The sequence below is a fragment of the Mus caroli genome, chromosome 8 (assembly GCF_900094665.2).
Source record: "Mus caroli chromosome 8, CAROLI_EIJ_v1.1, whole genome shotgun sequence".
Taxonomy (NCBI): Eukaryota; Metazoa; Chordata; class Mammalia; order Rodentia; family Muridae; genus Mus; species Mus caroli.
In genome coordinates this window covers 100,720,396-100,739,676 of record NC_034577.1, presented here as the reverse complement: position 1 = coordinate 100,739,676, position 19,281 = coordinate 100,720,396, and the positions used below count along the sequence as shown (strand labels likewise).

Genomic DNA, 19,281 nt, shown 5'->3' with positions numbered 1-19,281 from the left:
GTGTCACATACCTTTATCGGCTGGCTGATAAAGATGTCTTGTAGTACTGACAGCATCATTGAAATAACCCAGCTGGTGGCTTGGTCTTTGTCCAACTCCAAGCTATAGAGTGTTATAAAAAAGGCAGAGGCCAGGCTGATGACACCAAGAAGGAGCCAGCAGCTGTACTTCAACCATCTGAACAGGCAAAACGACATGGGCTTCTTCCCTTCTTCTGGGCTGAGGATGGGGAAACTGGTAGAATGCCTTGAGAATAGAAGTTGAAGAAATTATCTCCTGCTGAGGCCGGGAGAGGCTCTGAAAGTTGACAGGGTAGCAACAAGAGCCCACGGTGCTTACCTGCATGGCCCTGGCCCTCTGGGGAGAGTCTGTGTCTCCAGGAGTTCCTGGAGGTTTTGAAGTTGGCTGACTGCTTCTAAGAAGTCACAAGGTTGGTGATCCTGGGTAGCACCAAGAGCCTCTAAATGCGCTTTCAGTCTCCGCAGAAGTTGGAGAAGGTAGCGGCAGAAATGGTAGTGGTTTTCAGACACCGCTGTCGGTTTATTTCAGGTCGGCATGTTCACAAATGGGAAATCTCAATAAGTCGTGATAATGGTGGAGAAGAACAGTTTATGAGGTGACAGGAAGGCTAACATTTCCCAGTACCCATGGAGACAAGCCTCTGCACCCGCAGCCCTGTTCCCTTCTGAAGGTGCAGACGTTGTACCGTTCTAAACTTCGACCCTGAGACTTTTAAAACCTTACTGAATTGTCCCACCAGAGAGCTGCAGCATTCGCAGCCTAGACTAGCAAGTGCCCAAGCTGCAATCGAGATCCAAAAGTCCTGCCACTTCTCCACTCGAGAGAAGAAAATGATGACAAGACGGGCTTCAGCTGATGGGATGTGGGGGTCTGACTACTTTTATGTTTCTTACAACTGTACTCTAAGCTTTATCAGCAGGTTGTGCAGATCTTAAGATGCTGAAGCTACCAGCTCAAGGCTGAAGGTTAATACAATCAGCTAAGCATGAACTGCCTTGGGCTGAAAGGCAAAAAACTAAGTTAAGGATGTGAGGTTATCGAGGGAGTGGAGGCGAAGCTACGCGAGACTTTACCGTCTTCCCAGTGGGATTCTGTCTGCTGGTGACAGCCTTCATCTTCTAAGTGACAGTAAATGAGGCGGGATAAAAGCTTCGCCAGCTTGTTAATGTCACAAGAACTCCACGAAGACGGTTCGCACTCCAAGAGCAGCTGTGTATTTCTCCTGAGCAGGAATCCCACAGTTTCCTTTAATTCCTGGGTATGGGACGGAGTTGAGAGACTTCAGTCTGTCTTGCATTAGCTCAGCCCTGGGCACAATTACAGATGGTGAGCCTGCTTCTTTTAGTCAGGGGCACAAGCTAGCTTAGTGTAAAGAGACTCAATGCTTCCTTTTTTTTTTTTTTCAGAGAAGAGTCACCCCCACAGTGCCTCTTCAAAAACCATTTCTATGAGAGACACTGAATAAGAGGGACAGTTTGCTCAGACATCAAAAAAATAAAACAGCTCTGGAGTAGTACACGCCACCCCACTCAGTCTCTAGAACAGTTCCTAACCTTGGAAGAAAGCTAAGGCTGATCACATCTCAGTGGACAGGAGTTAGGGGAAAAGCATCAAAGGGACCAGGATGCTGCGAGCCTCCCAAGAAATCCCCCATGACTCTTTCCCACAGCACAGAAGGGGGAGGGTACTTTACGTATTAAAAAACAGTCGATACCAAGCTTACCTTGACCACCTGTGTAAGAGAGGGGGACTCACAAACAAGAGCGGGGGGCCAGGCAGCCTGGATGACAGGAAGCTGGGGCAGAGCTTCTGGTGGGTGAATCAACTGGAAGAGCCGCCCAAAGATGAGGTGGATGGGGAAGAGGATGATGGAGGTCTGGATGCTGACGAGCAGCTCTGACAAGGTCACAGCAAGTGGACCTACTGAAGGAAAGCCATGGCATTCATGCTCCCCGGCCTGGGTTAGAACTACTTAGGGGGAAATTTATCTGGGGTCGGAAAGAATCCCATGCCAGTGAGGATCCTGGGAGGTTCCTAAGACTGTTTATCAACGAGTGCGTGCACTCAGAGAGGGTGATTAGGACAATGGAGGGGAGATGAAGGCACACCATGACTCAGTTTCTGAGCCTTGAAGTAAGGATGGAAACACTGGCAGAGCATCCACCACCCACTGAGGACAGCACACACCAGGGCTTGCACGTACGTTGTTCGGTGCCCCTCTTGGCAGTGGTCCCACCCATCTTCCAGAACATAACATTGATGACCATGTCACAGAGCAGTAGTGCCATGCAGCAGGAGAGCCTCTGGACTCGTGTAAACTGGTTCCAGGGATGTCGAGTTGCAACTGAGAGCCACAGATAATCCTGGGTGAACTTTTCTACGATTGTGGAGGAGAACAGGTGTCTGAAATGAGAAATTAAGCGAGGGAAGACAGAAATTGACTGTGGATTTATTTTACATGTGTGTGTGTGTGTGGGGAGGGCATGTGTGTTGCATCAAGTGTGGGGAGGTCAGAGGATGGCTCGTAGGAGTTCGATCTCCTTGTGCTACGTGGATTCCAGGGACTGAACTCATATTAGCTCATGAGTTCAAGTGCCCTTACCTACCGAGCTATCCTGAGCTTTCACTTTGAAGCAACCTAGACTAGGGCATGGTTTGTCCAGCAACAAGATGCAGAGCAACGTTTCTTTTCTTTTAATTAATCATTTTATTTGTTTACATTTCAAATGATATCCCCCTTCCTGGTTACCCCTGCACCAATCCCCCATCCCAACCTCCCTCTCTTCCTTCTCCTTTGCCTCTATGAGGGTGAGCTTTCACCCATTTTATCCACTCCCGCCTCACCCCTCTAGCACCCCCCTGTGCTGGGGCCTCAAGCCTCCCTCCCCTCCCATTGATGTCTATAAGGCTATCATCTGCTACATATGTATCTGGAGTCCTGACTCCCTCTGTGTAGAATCTTTGGTTGGTGGTTTAGTCCCTGGGAGCTCTGGGTGGTCCAGTTAATTGATAATATTCTTCAGCATCTGACCAATACAAATACAGATACTTACAGTCAACCATCAGACTGAGCCCTGGGACCCCAGTGGAAGAGCTAGGGGAAGGACTGGGGGAGCTGAAGGGGACTGTAGAGCAACTTCTCAACCTCCACTTAACACCTTTCTGATCGAGCTCTCAGATAATACGTATTATAATAGATTAAAATGATTTTAAAGCTTTGTTTATTTGATTTTGTATATATGAGTGTTTCGCTTGCGTATATGTCTGTGTACCACATGCATGTCCAGGGCCCATGTAAGCCATAAAAGGACAGTGGATTCCCTGGAACTTGAGTTACAGATAGCCGTGAGCCACATGAGTGTGCCACAGATCGAAACTGGTTCCTTTGCAATAGCTACAAAGGCTCTAAACTGCTGAGCCATCTCTCCAGCCCTAAATGAGCTCTTTATATCATATGAGATTTAAAACAAACATTGTTTGGCTGTGGGTCTCCACATCTAGAGGGGAGGAAGGATTAAAGGAGCCAGAGGGGTCAAGAACACCACAAGAAAAATCTATAGAATCAACTAACTAACTGGGCTCATACAGGTTCACAGAGACTGAAGTACCAACCAGAGATCATTCATGGGACTGACCTAGCCCCTCTGCACATATTTAACAGTTGTTCAGCTGCTTCTTTGTGTGGTACTCCTAACAGCGAGGGGCAGGGCTTATCTCTGACTCTGTTGCCTGCCTTTCGATCCCTTTTCTGTAACTTGAGTGCCTTGTCTAGCCTCACTAGGAGAAGTGCCTAATCTTACTGTAGCATGATATGCCAAAGCCAGCTGATATCCACTGGAGGCCTCCCCTTTTCTGAGGAGAAAGAGGAGGAATGGATGGGGGGAGGGGAGAGGGAGGGACTGGACGGAGAAGAGGGAGGGTTTGCAGCTACCACTGGGATGAAGAACTTAATGAGTGATAATAATAAACATTGTTTTGGTATTGCGTTGCTTTTCTTCAGAAGTAGACTTCTATTGAAACTGCTTTAGGAAATTCACATTTTGATGACCTCCTGTGTTCCGAATGTGGAGGAGCTGTAAGTACTGTGTCAGATGGACGAACTAAGAAGACCTGATTAGGCTTCACAACAACAGAAGCAGGCCAGGAGGTGGTAGCGCACGCCTTTAAACCCAGTATTTGGGAAGCCGACGCAGGTGAGTCTCTGAGTTCCAGGCCAGTCAGGGAGAGACGGTGAGACCCTGTCCTAAACCCCACCCCAAATAAAAATCAACAACCCTCTCAAAACACCAGAGACCCACCGGAAAGAATAAAAATTATGAGAAAACACAGACATAAAACCAGTTCAATCTCTTTTGTGAGATATTGTATGTGTGTTTGTAGGGGGTTAGGCTTGGAAACTTCAGCCTCATCCATGGTATTATTACATGGTATTATATGGTATTATTATGTTAATACTCTCATTGATATACAGACCCTGAAAAATATGGTCAAGAAACAAAAAAAGATTACTGCGCACTAATATGGCTGAAGAGAACATTAGTGAAGGGCAATCCACCAGGCAGAGGAGACAGTTGGTAAGGAGCTTGCTTTGCAAGGACCAGGACCTGAGTTTGGCTTCCAGAAGTCATATTTTAAAAAAAGACAGGTGGTGTGTGTGTGTGTGCATGTGTGTGTGTGTGTGTAATCCCAGCCCGAAAAGTGGGAAGAGACAGGTGGCACTGGGGCTTAATGATCAGTCAGCCTAGGTTTTTGAGATGAGTCCATCTCTACTCTGAAGCAAACCAAGGCGAATAAAAACCTCTGGCCTCCAAAGCATGCATGTGCACATGCACACACACATCACAACGGGGAGAGACAGAGACAGAGAGACAGAAACAGAGAGACAGACAGCGGGCAGGGGGAGGGAGGGAGAGAGAGAGAGAGAGGGAGATCGAGAGAGTATTCACCCAGGTAAGCCACAGACAATGGAAGAACAAATGTACGAACACTGCTTGCCAACAGGGAGCAAGGCTGAGAGCCCTCAACACAGCCAGAAAATAGGAGAGCGGTTGCATCTTCAGAGTTTACAAGTGCAAGAGTTTGTCAGAATTCAAACATGATTGTATGCATTACAAGGACATTCTGAATGCCACATAGGATTAAAAAAAAAAAAGTGAACCACAGTTAAAAGAAATATGGTAAAATTTAGACCAGAAAGAATAAACCCCATTTCCAGAACTATTGTTTATCGGACACAACAGGGAGTTCACTCAGTCCAAAGTATATTTTCAGTGGGGTGTGGTCAGAAATATTCAGAGGTGGTTTAATCTACCAGCTGTCAAACAATGTGTGGACCATAAAACCTAGGGGGCATGGAAATTATAGAGGGGTTTTGAAAAGCTCCAATAACATTTCTTGAATCTAGAAGCTACTTGGATATGTGAGGTGTTCTTTCTCCCTCCCCCCTCTTCCTCCCCCCCCTCTGTTTCTCTGTCTCTGTCTCTCACTGTCTCTCTGTGTCTGTCTGCCTATCTGTCTCTGTGTGTGCATGTGTGGTGTGTTCAGGAAACCCCTCAGAGAATCCTAACTTTCTTTCTTTCTTTCTTTCTTTCTTTCTTTCTTTCTTTCTTTCTTTTTTGTTTTTGTTTTTGAAGACAGGGTTTCTCTGTGTAGCCCTGGCTGTCCTGGAACTCACTTTGTAGATCAGGCTGGCCTCGAACTCAGAAATCTGCCTGCCCTGGCCTCTTGCTGTCCAGTGCTGGGATCAAAGGCGTGCGCCACCACTGCCCAGTGAGAATCCTAACTTTCACTCCTGTATGACCTTTAAACTCTTAGCAAGTAGGAAGGGAAGGCTCAGGCACTATTATGGACGGCCCTTCTACATGGACTGGGAGGCTGGTGGGTTCTGGGAATTCCAGCGACTCTCTGTTTCATCTTCAGCTGGGCACTGAACTAACTGTGCAAACGCTTGGGTTACTTTAGTTGCTGCACGCGACAAGGAGTACAGATCTCATAGACTCGGTTCAGAAACATCACTCAGTGCACAAGCATCAATAAACACAGCAAAGCCAGCCAGAGCAGAGAAAGACTTGGGGTCTAGAACAGCCAGCAATAAAAAGCTGCTTTTTAATACACGTAAAGACACGAGAGCACAGCATATTAGGTAACATGTTAGGAAAAAGACAGTAAATGGATTCCCTGTGAGGAGGCTAAGACATTGTACTTACTAGACAAAGACCAGTAGCCCAGCCTGGCCTTGAACTCATGATCCCCATGCTCCAGCCTCCAAGTGCTGGGGTTTCAGGGGTGCATCACCACAATTGGCTTCTAGACAAAGACTTTTAATCGGCTACTTTAAATCAAAGAGCTAATGGAGATTGTGTTCAGAGAACCAAAAGGTAAGTGGAGTCTTAGTCTTACTGAATAGGAGACGGAGATAATAGAAATTACAATTAAAAAGTAGAAGTGAAAGCTGAAACTTAAAATGAGCCATGTGAGAAGCTCACTAGAGAGCCTGGGCAACCTACTTATCTTTTGTTTCCACAACATGCATATCTGTCAGCTCAGAAATTCTACTTCGAGATGCCCAGGGGGTAGCTACAAGACTGTCCCTGTAGTGACAAATCTTACTGTAGGTCACCTAATCCCATGCCAGTTTTCTCTTCCTCCCCCTGTTCTAATGATGCCCAACTTTGCAGTCATGGGAATCATGGGAAGCCTTTTCCAGGCTATGGACCACAACTATTCAAAGCCTGTTAGGTTGATCTTACCCAGTTTGTTGTGCCGTTGTTTACGAGTTTCAGAGTGGGCCAAAGTAACCCAGAGGGACCTTCCGTAACCAGCTAGCACACACCCGGTGTGACTGAATACAACTAAGGACACAGGCAAAGTCAAGCCACAGAGCCTTTGCTGGGGCAGACAAATCATAACTTTATGTTCCTGGAAGAACTTGAATACAGTTTCAAATTTCCATTTTCCTTCTCCTATGAAATGGGAGACTCTGTCTCTTCCCTGGGAATCTGATCTTTGGAGGTGGCTCACCAAGAGCAAGGGAACTATTTAGTCCTCTTAAAATGCCAGTCTAGGAAAAACTGGCCATGAGGCAAATCACCCAGTTACCCTGAGGCTGCCATGCCGAGGTGACCATGTGTAGGTGCTGTGTGTCTGCCAGCCAGCACCACCTGCTGACTACAGTGCCAGCCTGGAGTCACAGGCGGCTACAGACCCAGCCAACCCAAAGGAACCCAACTACCCAGGTATGACCTTCCCTTAACTTCCGACTCTCAAAATGATGGCAAAGCCAGAATGCTTCTTGGAGTGATGATTTCTTCTGTAGCAACAGAATGGGAGGGGCTCCCCAGGAGGAACGGAAGCTTTGCTCCTGCCTCGGAGGGGAAAAAGGAAACACTCCCGAGGAAAGGTTAGGGGCCACTCCCCCCACCCCACCCCCAACCTTTAGCCACTTTATGTAAGCTCCCATGCTTGGCCTCTTACAGCCACTCATCTGGTCCAAGGAGGGAAATGCCAAGAAGAATCCAACACAGTGAATCAAAAGATTGATGGGAAGACAACAAGGAGGAGGAGGTAGCTTAGATCTAGTCCTCAGATCTTAGACTCCATCCTCTTCACAACTATATCCTTTTTAAACGTGTGTATGCTCTCTGTGTATAATGCTGTGTGTGCGTGCTACAGAAGTTTGCAAGATGTCTCAATTATACCTGAAGGAAGAGAGCTCGCTTCTGGAGGCTGGTGTGAACACCCTGTCACACTCACAGTTGCCCAAGTCCACGGCCAGCCAACAGTTGCACTGGAAATGCCATTTCTTCCTCGCGGTCATGTCACTGACGACCACCTGGCTGACATACCTGCAGTCAGATAAAGATCCCCATGTTAGGAAGGTGTGCAGGGACTGCTTGCTGTGTGAGAGGTCGTCTGGCACTTACACTGAGCACCTAAGTTAGTAACTGGATGCTTTTGCAAGGCAAGGATGAGAAGCAGATGAGCCAGGCCCACCTGCTACCCTCGGGAGGTTCCTGTCCAAGGTGCTGACTACAAACTTCTCCCTGAGAAGAATTTGGATGTGCTCACATGCAAGCACATGTGCACCTTTAGACTTTCTTTGTTCCATGTGTAATAATGACCTATTACTTCTTAAAGTATCCCACATACCTCCATTTTTCACCATTGGTAGTCAACATTTATACTAATGACTTCTTATCCCCTATCTGGGTCTGCAGCTATATCAGAACTATAGACTCTCAGATTTTTGACTCAATCCTCTTCCCAACTATATACATTTTTTGGTTTTTATAATGTGTGTGTGTGTGTGTAATGGGGTGTGTGCATGCTACAGTGTGCATATGGAGATCAGAAAGTAGCCTTGGGTATCAGTCCTCTCTTTCTACCTTCTTTGAGACAGGGTCCCTTGCACGTAACTGCATCCACTAGGGATTCTCCTTCTCCCCATCCCTTTGTGCTAGAGGAGTTCAGGGAAGGCAAATGCATGTTACCACACCCGGCTGTATGTGGGGCCAGGGGATTCAAACTCAGGCCATCACACTTGCATGGCAAGTCCTTTAGCCACGGAGCTACCTCCCCAGCCCCTCAGCTACAGTGCTGTAGCTTTTTAACTATGTCTAAAACATAGAAGAACAACCTAACAGTGCACAGAGCACTTAGCCCTGTTCAGAGGCGTGATGCACAGCACAGTGACTAGGGCCTTCTGATGCTATGTCTGTAACTGTTTTAGGATGCCATAAACCACAGCCCATGTATAAGATGGCAAGCTTAGTTAGTCACTAGTGGGTGCATTCTGACTATTCCACCAACTAGCCCCTCTCACAGTTCTTTCCACCCCTTTGGGTCTCTCTATTCTCTGAGGCACAACAATCAGGCCAGTTAGTAACTCCACAATGGCTTATAGGTGTTCAAAAACACCTCAGTGGGGAGGGCACTGAAGGCTGAGACAGGTGGAGCACTGATAATCATGAGTCAAAATGAAGCCAACTCAAGAACACAAGGGAAAAGGTCTGGAAGGAAATAAAATCACTACCCTAAAGGGCACCTCACCTAGATGAGAAAACAGAACCAGTTTCACGATAACAGAGAATGTTTTAGTGTTCTGGGCAACATCAGACAAGTTACAAAGTTCCCAAAATGGGAGCGAAGCAACACTGTAACTCTCTTCAGTTTTCTGAAGGCTTCCCAAGGCCCTGCAGCAGCAAGAGAGGCTGAAGCTGGAGGACCGGCATTGCTGTTACAGCAAGAAGCTGCTCCCAAACACGGCAGTGCAAAGGCAAGGGCCAGGGCTAACGTAGAATATGCAGAGAGGATGCAGAAGACCCAGCTAAACCCCTGGATGAAGGAGGTGACACTCAACTGGTATTCGGTGTAGCACTATATTGAAGAAGCCAGCTTGGATTTTCAGAGCAGAGAGGAAAAGTTGGTGCTCAGCATCGGTGCTGCTGGGTGACCAGAAGTGGCAGCAAATGCTAATTTACCATTCTGAAATGGGGCCCTGGGGAATTGGGTTGAATGCTCTGTAGATAACTCAGCAAAGTCCGGATGCCTGCATGGCCAATATGGTGGAAGGGGAGAATTGACTCTCACGTTGTCCTTTAACCTCCATACATTTGTGAGTAGTGTGTGCATACAACATAAATAAACGTAAAAAAAATAAATAACAAGAAACGAAAAATAGGATAAACGAGCCAGCATGGGAAGGTTTTTACCAAGAAGGGCTGTCGCCAGAATTGTCATGCCACAGCCGAAGGCCATGCAGGTCCCCCAGCCAGGATCCGGTGGAAAGAAGGAAAACATCCAGTGCTCCACACTCAAAAACTGTCTTCTCGGGGTCACAAAGGTGGTGGGGCTCGCTGTGCCCCTCTGAGCCATAGAGAGTGATAACGACCTAAGATGCAATGAGGAAAGACAGAACATGGGGCACTGTAATACTGTGCCTTTGGGTTTTTCTTAAGCAGAAGGAAGCATGCATTAGACATTAGGCAAGTCCAGAGGGTTCCTCACATTACACAGTAAGCCTAGGCAATACCGATTCCTTTTCTTTCTTTCTTTCTTTTTTTTTTTTCCAGAGCTGAGGACCGAACCCAGGGCCTTGCACTTGCTAGGCAAGTGCTCTACCACTGAGCTAAATCCCCAACCCCATGATTCCTTTTCAAGCATTATTGGACACCAAGATATTGTCAAGTTAGAGTATGCAGAAGACACATGGTGATGAGCTCAGGCTCTGCTAACCTTGGCTGTAGTAGCAGCCCTCCTCCGATAGCCAGTGTAGACCTGGATAAGGTAGTGGGATGCAGAGCTGGGGTCATTGTCAGCCAGGACTGTTACCTTCACCTGCAGGAAGAGCAGAAGCCATGAGCTTACTAAGTCTCCCCTTAGGAACACCCTAGCTGGGGACAGGCTTCTCTGTGGCAGTTTTGGGGCCCCAATGGGAAGCAGGGGAGGTAGTGTTAGCAAGGCAAGCACACAGGCCAGCAAAGTGACCAGAGGGCTGAGGTCTGAAACTCCAGGCTCTGTCTCCCCAAGATCAGTTGGCTGGGCCTTGGGTATCAGGCTCGACGCCCATTGCCCTTGGGAAGGAGGAGCACCCAGGGCAGAGGATACCCAGGGAAACTGGAGTTTTAGATAAACAATAAGGGCCATGGGCCGGCTAAAGATTCACCCACTGTTTATATGAAATGCAAATTAAAATGCTGCCTTGCTTTTTATTTACTAAAGCTGGTAACACTTCACCCAGGACAACGAGAAACCCATACTCCTCTTCTAAAACTTCAAGTATAAACAAGAAGAGGCTGAAGTGTAGCTATGGGTAGAGCCCTTGCCTAGCATGTGTAAGGCCTGGAAGAAAAAAAGAATAATAACACAAAAATAAGAAATGTATAAAACAGAAATTTTAAAAAAAGAAAAGAAAAGAAAAGAAAAGAAAGGAAAAGAAAAGAAAAGAAAAGAAAAGATGCCCAGGCTGGAGTGACAGCTCAGTGGTTAAGAGTACAGACTGCTCTTCCAGAGGTCCTGAGTTCAATTCCCAGCAACTACATGGTGGCTCACAACCATCTGTAATGGGATCTGATGCCCCCTTCTGGTGTGTCTGAAGAGAGCAATGGTAGTGTACTCATATGCATAAAATAAATAAATAAACCTTTTTTAAAAAAGATGCCCAAGAATTTTACTGCTTAAATTTTTTTCTAGTCGTAGCTAGGTGTGGTGGCACCTGGAGGACAGAGGAAGGAGGATCTCTGTGGGCTTGAGGCTAGCCTGAGCTACGTGCTGAGTTTCAGGTGAGCCAGAATTTTACTGTGGGACCTTGTCTAAATTGTTTTATATCTAGTTAAGTATGGTGGCTCACATTCATAATTGTTATATCAAGGCTGGCCTGGGCTCTCTGATGTGGTTTTAGGGGGTCAGTTGTGGGGACAATATGAGATCTTGTCTTTAACTTTAAAAAACTTCATCATTTCTTTATGTATGTGCAGTGTTGGGGCACAGCTGTGCCATGACACACACGTGGAGGTCAGAGAGCAACTTGCCATTCTCTCCTTCCAACATGGTATGGGGCTCAGACTCAGGTCAGCAGGCTTGGTGGCAAGTGCCTTTGCGCACTAAGCCATCTTGCCAGCCCCAGAAAATAAATTTCTTACTAGTTTCCTGTATACTACAGTTACGTTAAATTATAAATTGGCTTGGCATGCTGGGCAGTGGTGGCGCACGCCTTTAATCCTAGTACTTGGGAGGCAGAGGCAGGCGGATTTCTGAGTTCAAGGCCAGCCTGAGATCCACACAGTGAGATCCAGGACAGCCAGGGCTACCCAGAGAAACCCTGTCTCGAAAGACATATATATATATATATATATATATATATATATATATATATGTGTGTGTGTGTGTGTGTGTGTGTGTGTGTGTGTGTGTGTGTGTGTGTGTATAAATAGATAGATAAATAAATAAATTGGCTTGGCATAACTTTGTCTAGTGTATAAGGTAAGATAAATATGGGCCTGATTTCAGTTAAGCTCCTATGACAGCTATTTTCTGGTGTATTTCTAATCTGCACGACTCCTGTGAAGATCCTACCACAGCACCAAAACCAAAGCAAACCAAAACCAAACCAAACAAACAAACAGCCCCCCCAAAAAACAAACAAACCCCACTTTGTTTTGAGACAGTAGGTTTGCAGAGAGATTTAATACAATCCCACTGGACTTTCTCTGCCTGTTGGCCCACAATCTCTTCTTCCCCTATCTAGCTTGATACACTCAACACACTGTGGCCCTTGGGGCCCAAGCCTTCTCACCTTCTGCATATCTGCTCGATCCTTCCTGGAAGCCCACATGGCTAAGAGGATATAGAATCCTAGAAGGCTGGACAGCAATGACACCCCGACAGGGTTGTTGGTCACATGAAGAAGCAGTTTGATGGTGTTTTCCACATCCACCGTCCTGGGCACGATGAAGAAGTCGCTGCTGAAGAAGGTCAGGTGGTCACAGAGACACTGTGTCTTTAAAATGGTGCTCTTCGGCCCCACCTGGAAGTCGATTGAAGGTAGAGAGACAAGGAGTAGAGAATGAAGACATAGGCCAGAAAAAGACCTGAAGGATATATATGTATGTATATGTATATATATATATATACTACATATTATATATTATATTAATATTACATATTTACAGGTTATATATCCATTTATATTAATATAATATATTAATATATTCTATATTTATATATGATATCCATTTATAATATAGATATACTAACATTTATCGTGTGAGCATGGGCCATAGGACCTATGTGGAGGCCAAAGAACAACTTGCAGGAGTGAGTTCTCCCTTTCTCCCCATACGGGTTCTCGGGATTGAACTCAGGCTCTCATGCTTGGCAGCCCTGGTATATGGCGCCTTTTTCACTGGTGTCACTGATGTATTCCTCCATCTCTAGTTTCTAACATGGGTACCTCACGTGTAAGGTATTCATGAAGTATGTCTTGAAAGATCCAAGACTGTGGCTTCCCACAACAGAGGAGAGGGGGCAAGGATGGCGAGGGGTCCACGGGTGGCTTCTATTATTCCTGAGTCCTTTATTATTTTAAAACCCTGAAGAAGGGGCTACCATGGGCCACCTTCTTATTTGGTCTCAGGCTGATTTGCTTCCCTTCAGACTGGAATTGTTTCTGGCCCATTTCCAAAAATGGAAGGGGGAGGGGTGCAGTGAAGGTTTCAGAGAGCCCCTCCCAACCCTTACTTGGCATCCATCGCTCTTCCATGTCCTATTGTATCGGTCCCAGAAATAGCACTGGGTGACAGCTGTGACCACCGAGACCAGGACGGGTGTGCGCTGTGCCGCCTCTGTACTTTTATTCTCCACAGCCATTATGTAGTAGGTGCCAGTCCCGTACCACAGGTTCTCTGGTGTCAGCACCCACGTGTACTCCTCATCTTAGGACAGAGAAGGATGCTGCATTATAGTCCCAGTGGGCTAAGACCCCCTCAGATCCACAACCACTATTATTCATTACTATTATCTTACAAACAAGGTTATGAGTCTAGCACCAGAGACGTGCAGAAGAGACCAGCGGCACGTCCTGAACTCATACACACTCCAGTAAAGGAATTGTCTAGGAATTGTTCCATGGCTGTGAACAGACACCATGACCAAGGCAACTCTTGTAAAGGACAACATTTAATTGGGGCTGGCTTACAGGTTCAGAGGTTCAGTCCATTATAGGCTGACATAGCGCTGGAGAGGTAGCTGAGAGTTCTACATCTTGATCTGAGAGCAGCCAGGAGAGACTGGCTTCTGCACTGGGTGGAGCCTGAGTATAGGACCTCAAAGTCGATCTCACCCCGAAACCCTCACCATGATGGACTTCCTCTAACAAGGCCACATCCACTCCAACAAGGCCACACCCACTCCAACAAGGCCACACCTCCTAATGGTAGCACTTCCCATGGGCTATGCATATTCAAACTACCACAGGAATCATTTTCTTTTGATACATGTACACTTAGGTCTAAAGAGTTGTAATGAACTATGAGTTCTAGAAAAAAGAAATTAGGGCCAGAGAGATGGCTCAGTGGTTAAGAGCATTGACTGCTCTTCCAGAGGTCTCGAGTTCAATTCCCAGAAACGACATGGTGGTGGTTCACAATCATCTGTAATGAGAGCAGATGCCCTCTCCTGGTGTGTCTGAAGACAGCTACAATGTACTTGCATAAATGAAATAATTTTTTTTTTAAAGAAGAAACAAGGAATCATTACACATGGGCTGTGTGGAGGTTTGAATAAGAATGGCCCCTATAGACTAATAGATGTGAATGCTTGGTCATCGGGGAGCAGCATTACTTGAGAAGTATTGTGGGTGGGAGTGTGTCATTGAGGTGGGCTTTGATGTTTTAAAAGCCCAAGCCAGGCCCAGTCTCTCTCTTCCTGCCGTCTGTGGATCTGGATGGAGAACTCTCAGCCACCTCTTCAGCACCATAAGCGGCCATGCTCCCTGCCATGATGATAATGAACTAAATGTCTGAAACTGTAAGCCAGCTCCAACTACTTTCTTTCATAAGAGTTGCTGTGGTTGTTCACAGCGATAGAGCGCTAAGACAGTAGGAAGTGCAGCTCAGTGATAAGAGTGCTCGTGAAGTGTCTATGAAGCCCTGGGTTTGATCCCCAGCACCAGTAAACCCCATCATCGTGGTACAAATAGTAGCACTTGAGAGATGGAGACAGGAGGATCAGAAGTTCAGCATCAACCTTGGCTGTGTGGTGAGCTTGAGTCTATTTTGGGCTACGTAAGACATTTACTTAAAAAAAAAATGGCTTAGAGCTTGCTCAGCAGTTGAAGTGAAAGTGCTTGCCTTGCAAGCAAGAGACTCAGAGTTCAGATCCCTAGAAGCTATATAAATGCCAGGTGGCGATGGCAATCTGACCCTAATCCCAGCCTTGGAAGGTAGAGGACTAAACATCTCGGCAAGCTCTGGGTCTGATTGAGACACCTCATTTCAAAGAATCAAGTGTAAGAGTGATTGATGGAGGTGTTCGACATCACTGTCAGGACCCCGCTGACTCCTCCACACTCCCTGACCTCATTACACATGTAGGAGCTTGAGAAACATAATCATCTGTCTTAGTGGTACACTGGCCTTGTCATACTAAACACGCATTCTACCACAGAGCTACACCCCTGCAGGCATCTGATGGTAGATACCTCTCTGCCACACCTGGTCCCTTGGCAGGCTGATGTTGAGATAGAAGTGAGTGTGGGCCGACTGGTCCTGGAAGCCCAGGTGGAGCGTCATCAGGAGGGGACTTTCAGGCTCAATGGTCACAATGAGGGTCTTCTCCAAGGAAGTGATGTTCACAGAGATAGTGAAATGGTCTGTACTTGTGTTGAGGCTGGTGGGCTGGGTCTCCATGCTGGCATTTCTCCAGAGCATGATCTAGAAAGGGAGACAGTTAACCCTCTAGGATAAGATAGACCTTTTTGTTTTCCTTGTAGTGAGGAAGTAACAGAATTCCTGAGGCCTCTTCATTGGGTCTTAGTAGGCAGCACAAAACCAGTGATTAGAGGCTGAACAGTCTTAGGTGGCTTTTCCTGGGACTGAGTTAGGTCTGTCTCTTTGTGAAGGTTCCTGAGATGTGTAGCAAAATACTAGCCCTGACATGAATCTCTTTCTTTCTTTTTTGTAAGACGGGGTCTCACTGTGTAGCCTTTCTGACATAGAGGGCTCCCTATGTAACCTAGTGGCCTTGAACCCATAGAAATTGCTTGCCTCTGCCTCCCAAGTGCTGGGATTAAACACATGTGCCACGTACTTCACTCCGACAAGTATTGAAAATGCCAAGTAGTTGTATCTTCCCATCCTCTATCCCAGCGTGTCCTGTTTCCATAGAGATACTTGTACCTCAATATCTTCTATTAAGTCATGGACTCTGATTGACTGATAAGCAGAGCTCAGCTGCACATTTCCAATGCTTCCAACAATGTTCTTGTCATCCAAAGTCTTAAAAGGGTTGAAAGCCAGACCTGTTACCTACAGAGGAAGCAAATTCCAGTTCTTCCAACTGCCAGCCAAATTGTTCATACAGGAGCCACACAATGGATTACAATGTAGCAGTTATAATTTTTTTAAAGATTTATTTATTTATTATATGTGACTACACTGTAGCTATCTTCAGACACTCCGTAAGAGGGAGTTAGATCTTGTTATGGATGGTTGTGAGCCACCATGTGGTTGCTGGGATTTGAACTCAGAACCTTCGGAAGAGTAGTCGGTGCTCTTAACCGCTGAGCCATCTCTCCAGCCCAGCAGTTATAAATTAAAGACTGGGATTCCCCAACTGTGTCAGGTGAAGGGATGTTAAACATTGTAATGCTGATGAGAAACATGAAAGTGGGGCCTACATTTGGGGCCCTCAAGATCATCTCCACACCTTTGCTCCTCACACTAGGGAATAAGTATTCTGCAATGTAACATTGTTTCTGTAGGGTTTTTGTTTTTGTTTTTTGTTTTTGTTTTTGTTTTTTTTGCACTGAGTTAGTTATGACTCAGATAATCCCAACTTTGTCAGTAGAGAAGTTGAGATTAATTCAAATCACAACCCAGAGACTTAGTTAAAGCCACATATCTGTAGAATGTTCCCAAGCTCCCTATTGGATTTTTCTTTTTTTTGAGACTCCCAAAATAGCAATATAATGCAATATAGCTGAATCCACAGCAATCCTCCTGCTGCTGCCTCTCAAGTGTTAGAACGACGGACATCAGTCATCAAAACTAGCTATATACTAGATGTGTGTGTGTTATATGCATTCGAGTATGTAGGTGCAGGAGTTTATGCCAATAAGTAGGCCAGAGCAGCACACTAGGTATCTTCCTCTCCTGAGTTCTGTCTGGGATTCTCACTGAAATGAAAGCTTGTGGTTTGGGCTAGGCTAGCTGGCCAATGAACTCTAATCTGCCTGTCTCTGAGCCACAAAGTTGAGGTGATAAGCACGCACGGCCATGCCCACACTTATAAGGGTGCTGGGGATTCAAACTCAGGTCCTCTTATTGACAGAACATGTGTTTTTACCTGCTGAGCCACCTCCCCATCCCCCACTAGATCATCGCACACCATTCCATTCCCGTCTCGGCCCAGTTCATACTTACTTGAAGGTTTACGCCTGGGTGTTTGTTCAAGAGCTCCTTCAGCGCTTCTGCTGATGGGAAGCCCAACATCAAGGGTGCAGGCTCACCCAAAGTGTAGGTGCTCAGGGGCAACGTCGACACATTTTGGCTGAAAGGATTTAAATGCGCATCACTTTCTGAATGCCCTCTAAAAGTCAAATCAAAATGAATCATTCCCCAGCCCTCTAGCCCGTTAATTAACCTGCTCAACATCAGAGTAGCAGAGGGAGAGGCCAGGGTCACTGCCGACTGAGGGCACAGACTCTGCTGGCAAAATGCTCTGTGGATCTCCCCCAGGGCCATCAGGGATGTCTCCAGCATGTCTTCAACCTGCATTTGGAGAGTGGTTCCTTGTTGTCTGTGGACTGTGAGTGACAAGGTTCTGATAGAGTTACAAGCGGGACAGGGATTGTGGTGTAAAGAAAGGAGACACAGCCAGAGTGGACTTGGAAATCTCATACAAGTACTCAGAGTTTAACATTTTTGCATGAAGTAAGTGGGGCAGCCAAAGGAATATTTTTTGGCCCCATGTTGGTTTGAGATAAGAAACCACTCTTATCTCAAAGTGGATGAGAGAATCTGTTTTGGAGCCAACTACCAGTGACCAGGGTCCCAGGACACAGGGTCTCAGACTCAGGTTATCCAATGTCCACGTCCCATCACGGTAAGAGTTTCCTGAAGTTTTCAATAGTGATAGAAAAAAATGAAGTCTTAAACAAGGTGGTTTTCAAACACATTGGTGGGATCAATGGGTAGGGTGGGTTAAAGAAATTGGGGGAACTCTATTCTATGGGTCTCAGATGCTCTCTGGTAGCATCCTCGGCTTTTTGGTTAGTGGGAGCTAGGTGTCTTTTGGGGACATTTCAAAGGATTTACCCAATGGTCACCTAGATGCTAGGTCACATACAGACAACAAATGGCTATTTAGAAGGCTGATGATGGCCATAGACAATTTGTCTCTGAGCTTGTACTATTCTGAGCTCTCGGAAATCTCTGATGTTCTGATCGGTTTATCAACCTCCTGGATGGTTTAGTGTGAGGAGCTTTTGTTCAGACCTAATATGAGTTTTCTTCAATTCCCTCCTGTTAGTTGCTCCTTTGGGAGTGGGAGGGCAAGGTCTCCGGTATCTCAGGCTGACCTCAAACTCACTCCGTAGCTGGATGTCACTTTGAATTTCCGATCCCCCTGCACTGATCCCAAATGCATTGTGTGCTCCGTCCATGGGGTGCTGTGGATGGAACAGAAGCATCCTGCAGCATAGGCAAGTGCTTCACCACCCTGAGCCTCGGCACCAGGATGAGGATCCGAGAACAGCTCTTTTGAGATGAACTTTCCAAATGTGGTAGAAACCACCTTCTCGGGCTACATACATTTTACATCTACATAGGAAACCAATACCACAATCTAGCTTTTAAATTCAATCCCCTGAAATAAACTGGTCTAGTCTGGCTTCCAGAGATCGGATGCTTCTGGACATTTCACAAGGTGTAGACAGCCTTTTGTGTGACATGACGTTCCTGAGGGACACCCATGCTATAGCATGTGTTGGTACTTATTTCCTTTGTGTGGAGAAATTGCCTCTGTGTGAGCATGCCCCGTTTTATTTATCCACTCTCCAGATCATGCTGTTTCCCACTTTGGGCTCCTTTTCTAGCTGAGAGATCTGTGTCTGAATGTGTCTTTGTGTGGACTTGCTTTTTCAGTCCTCTCCTGTATCTAATACCAATTAGCAGAGTTGCTAGGAGACACCGCCTGTCTATTGCTAACATTTGTGGGACTGCTACATTATTTCCCAACACAATTTACAATGGTTACAATTTCTCAGCCTCCTTACTAATACTAGTATTGGTTTTCACTCTCTCACTCTCTCTTTCTATCTCGCTCTCTCTCTCTCATTGACTAAAAAAAAAAGTCTCACATAGCTCAGGCTGGCCTCAAACTCAGTATTCTGTCGAGGATAGCCTTGAACCCCTCATGCCCACCTGCCTCTGCCTCTGCGCCTCTCTGCCTCTCTCTCTGCCTCTCTCTCTGCCTCTCTGCCTCTGCCTCTGCCTCTGCCTCTGCCTCTGCCTCTGCCTCTGCCTCTGCCTCTGCCTCTGCCTC

The 19,281-nt window shown here is 46.3% G+C and overlaps 1 protein-coding gene across 1 annotated transcript in view; it reads right to left on the bottom strand.

Annotated features, from left to right (window-relative positions):
- Positions 1-472: 472 nt before the first annotated feature.
- The window catches only part of Pkd1l3 (polycystin 1 like 3, transient receptor potential channel interacting), a 33,002-nt gene continuing 14,193 nt past the window's right edge, over positions 473-19,281 (bottom strand). The window contains exons 8-19 of the mRNA XM_021171125.1: positions 17,380-17,542; positions 17,160-17,286; positions 15,915-16,043; positions 15,218-15,449; positions 13,258-13,451; positions 12,314-12,544; positions 10,255-10,356; positions 9,732-9,910; positions 7,719-7,865; positions 2,225-2,424; positions 1,745-1,944; positions 473-532 (exon numbers count right to left, since the gene is read on the bottom strand). Of these exons, the coding sequence (XP_021026784.1) occupies positions 473-532; positions 1,745-1,944; positions 2,225-2,424; positions 7,719-7,865; positions 9,732-9,910; positions 10,255-10,356; positions 12,314-12,544; positions 13,258-13,451; positions 15,218-15,449; positions 15,915-16,043; positions 17,160-17,286; positions 17,380-17,542 (1,964 nt within the window). The remainder of the gene's footprint in view (positions 533-1,744; positions 1,945-2,224; positions 2,425-7,718; positions 7,866-9,731; positions 9,911-10,254; positions 10,357-12,313; positions 12,545-13,257; positions 13,452-15,217; positions 15,450-15,914; positions 16,044-17,159; positions 17,287-17,379; positions 17,543-19,281) is intronic.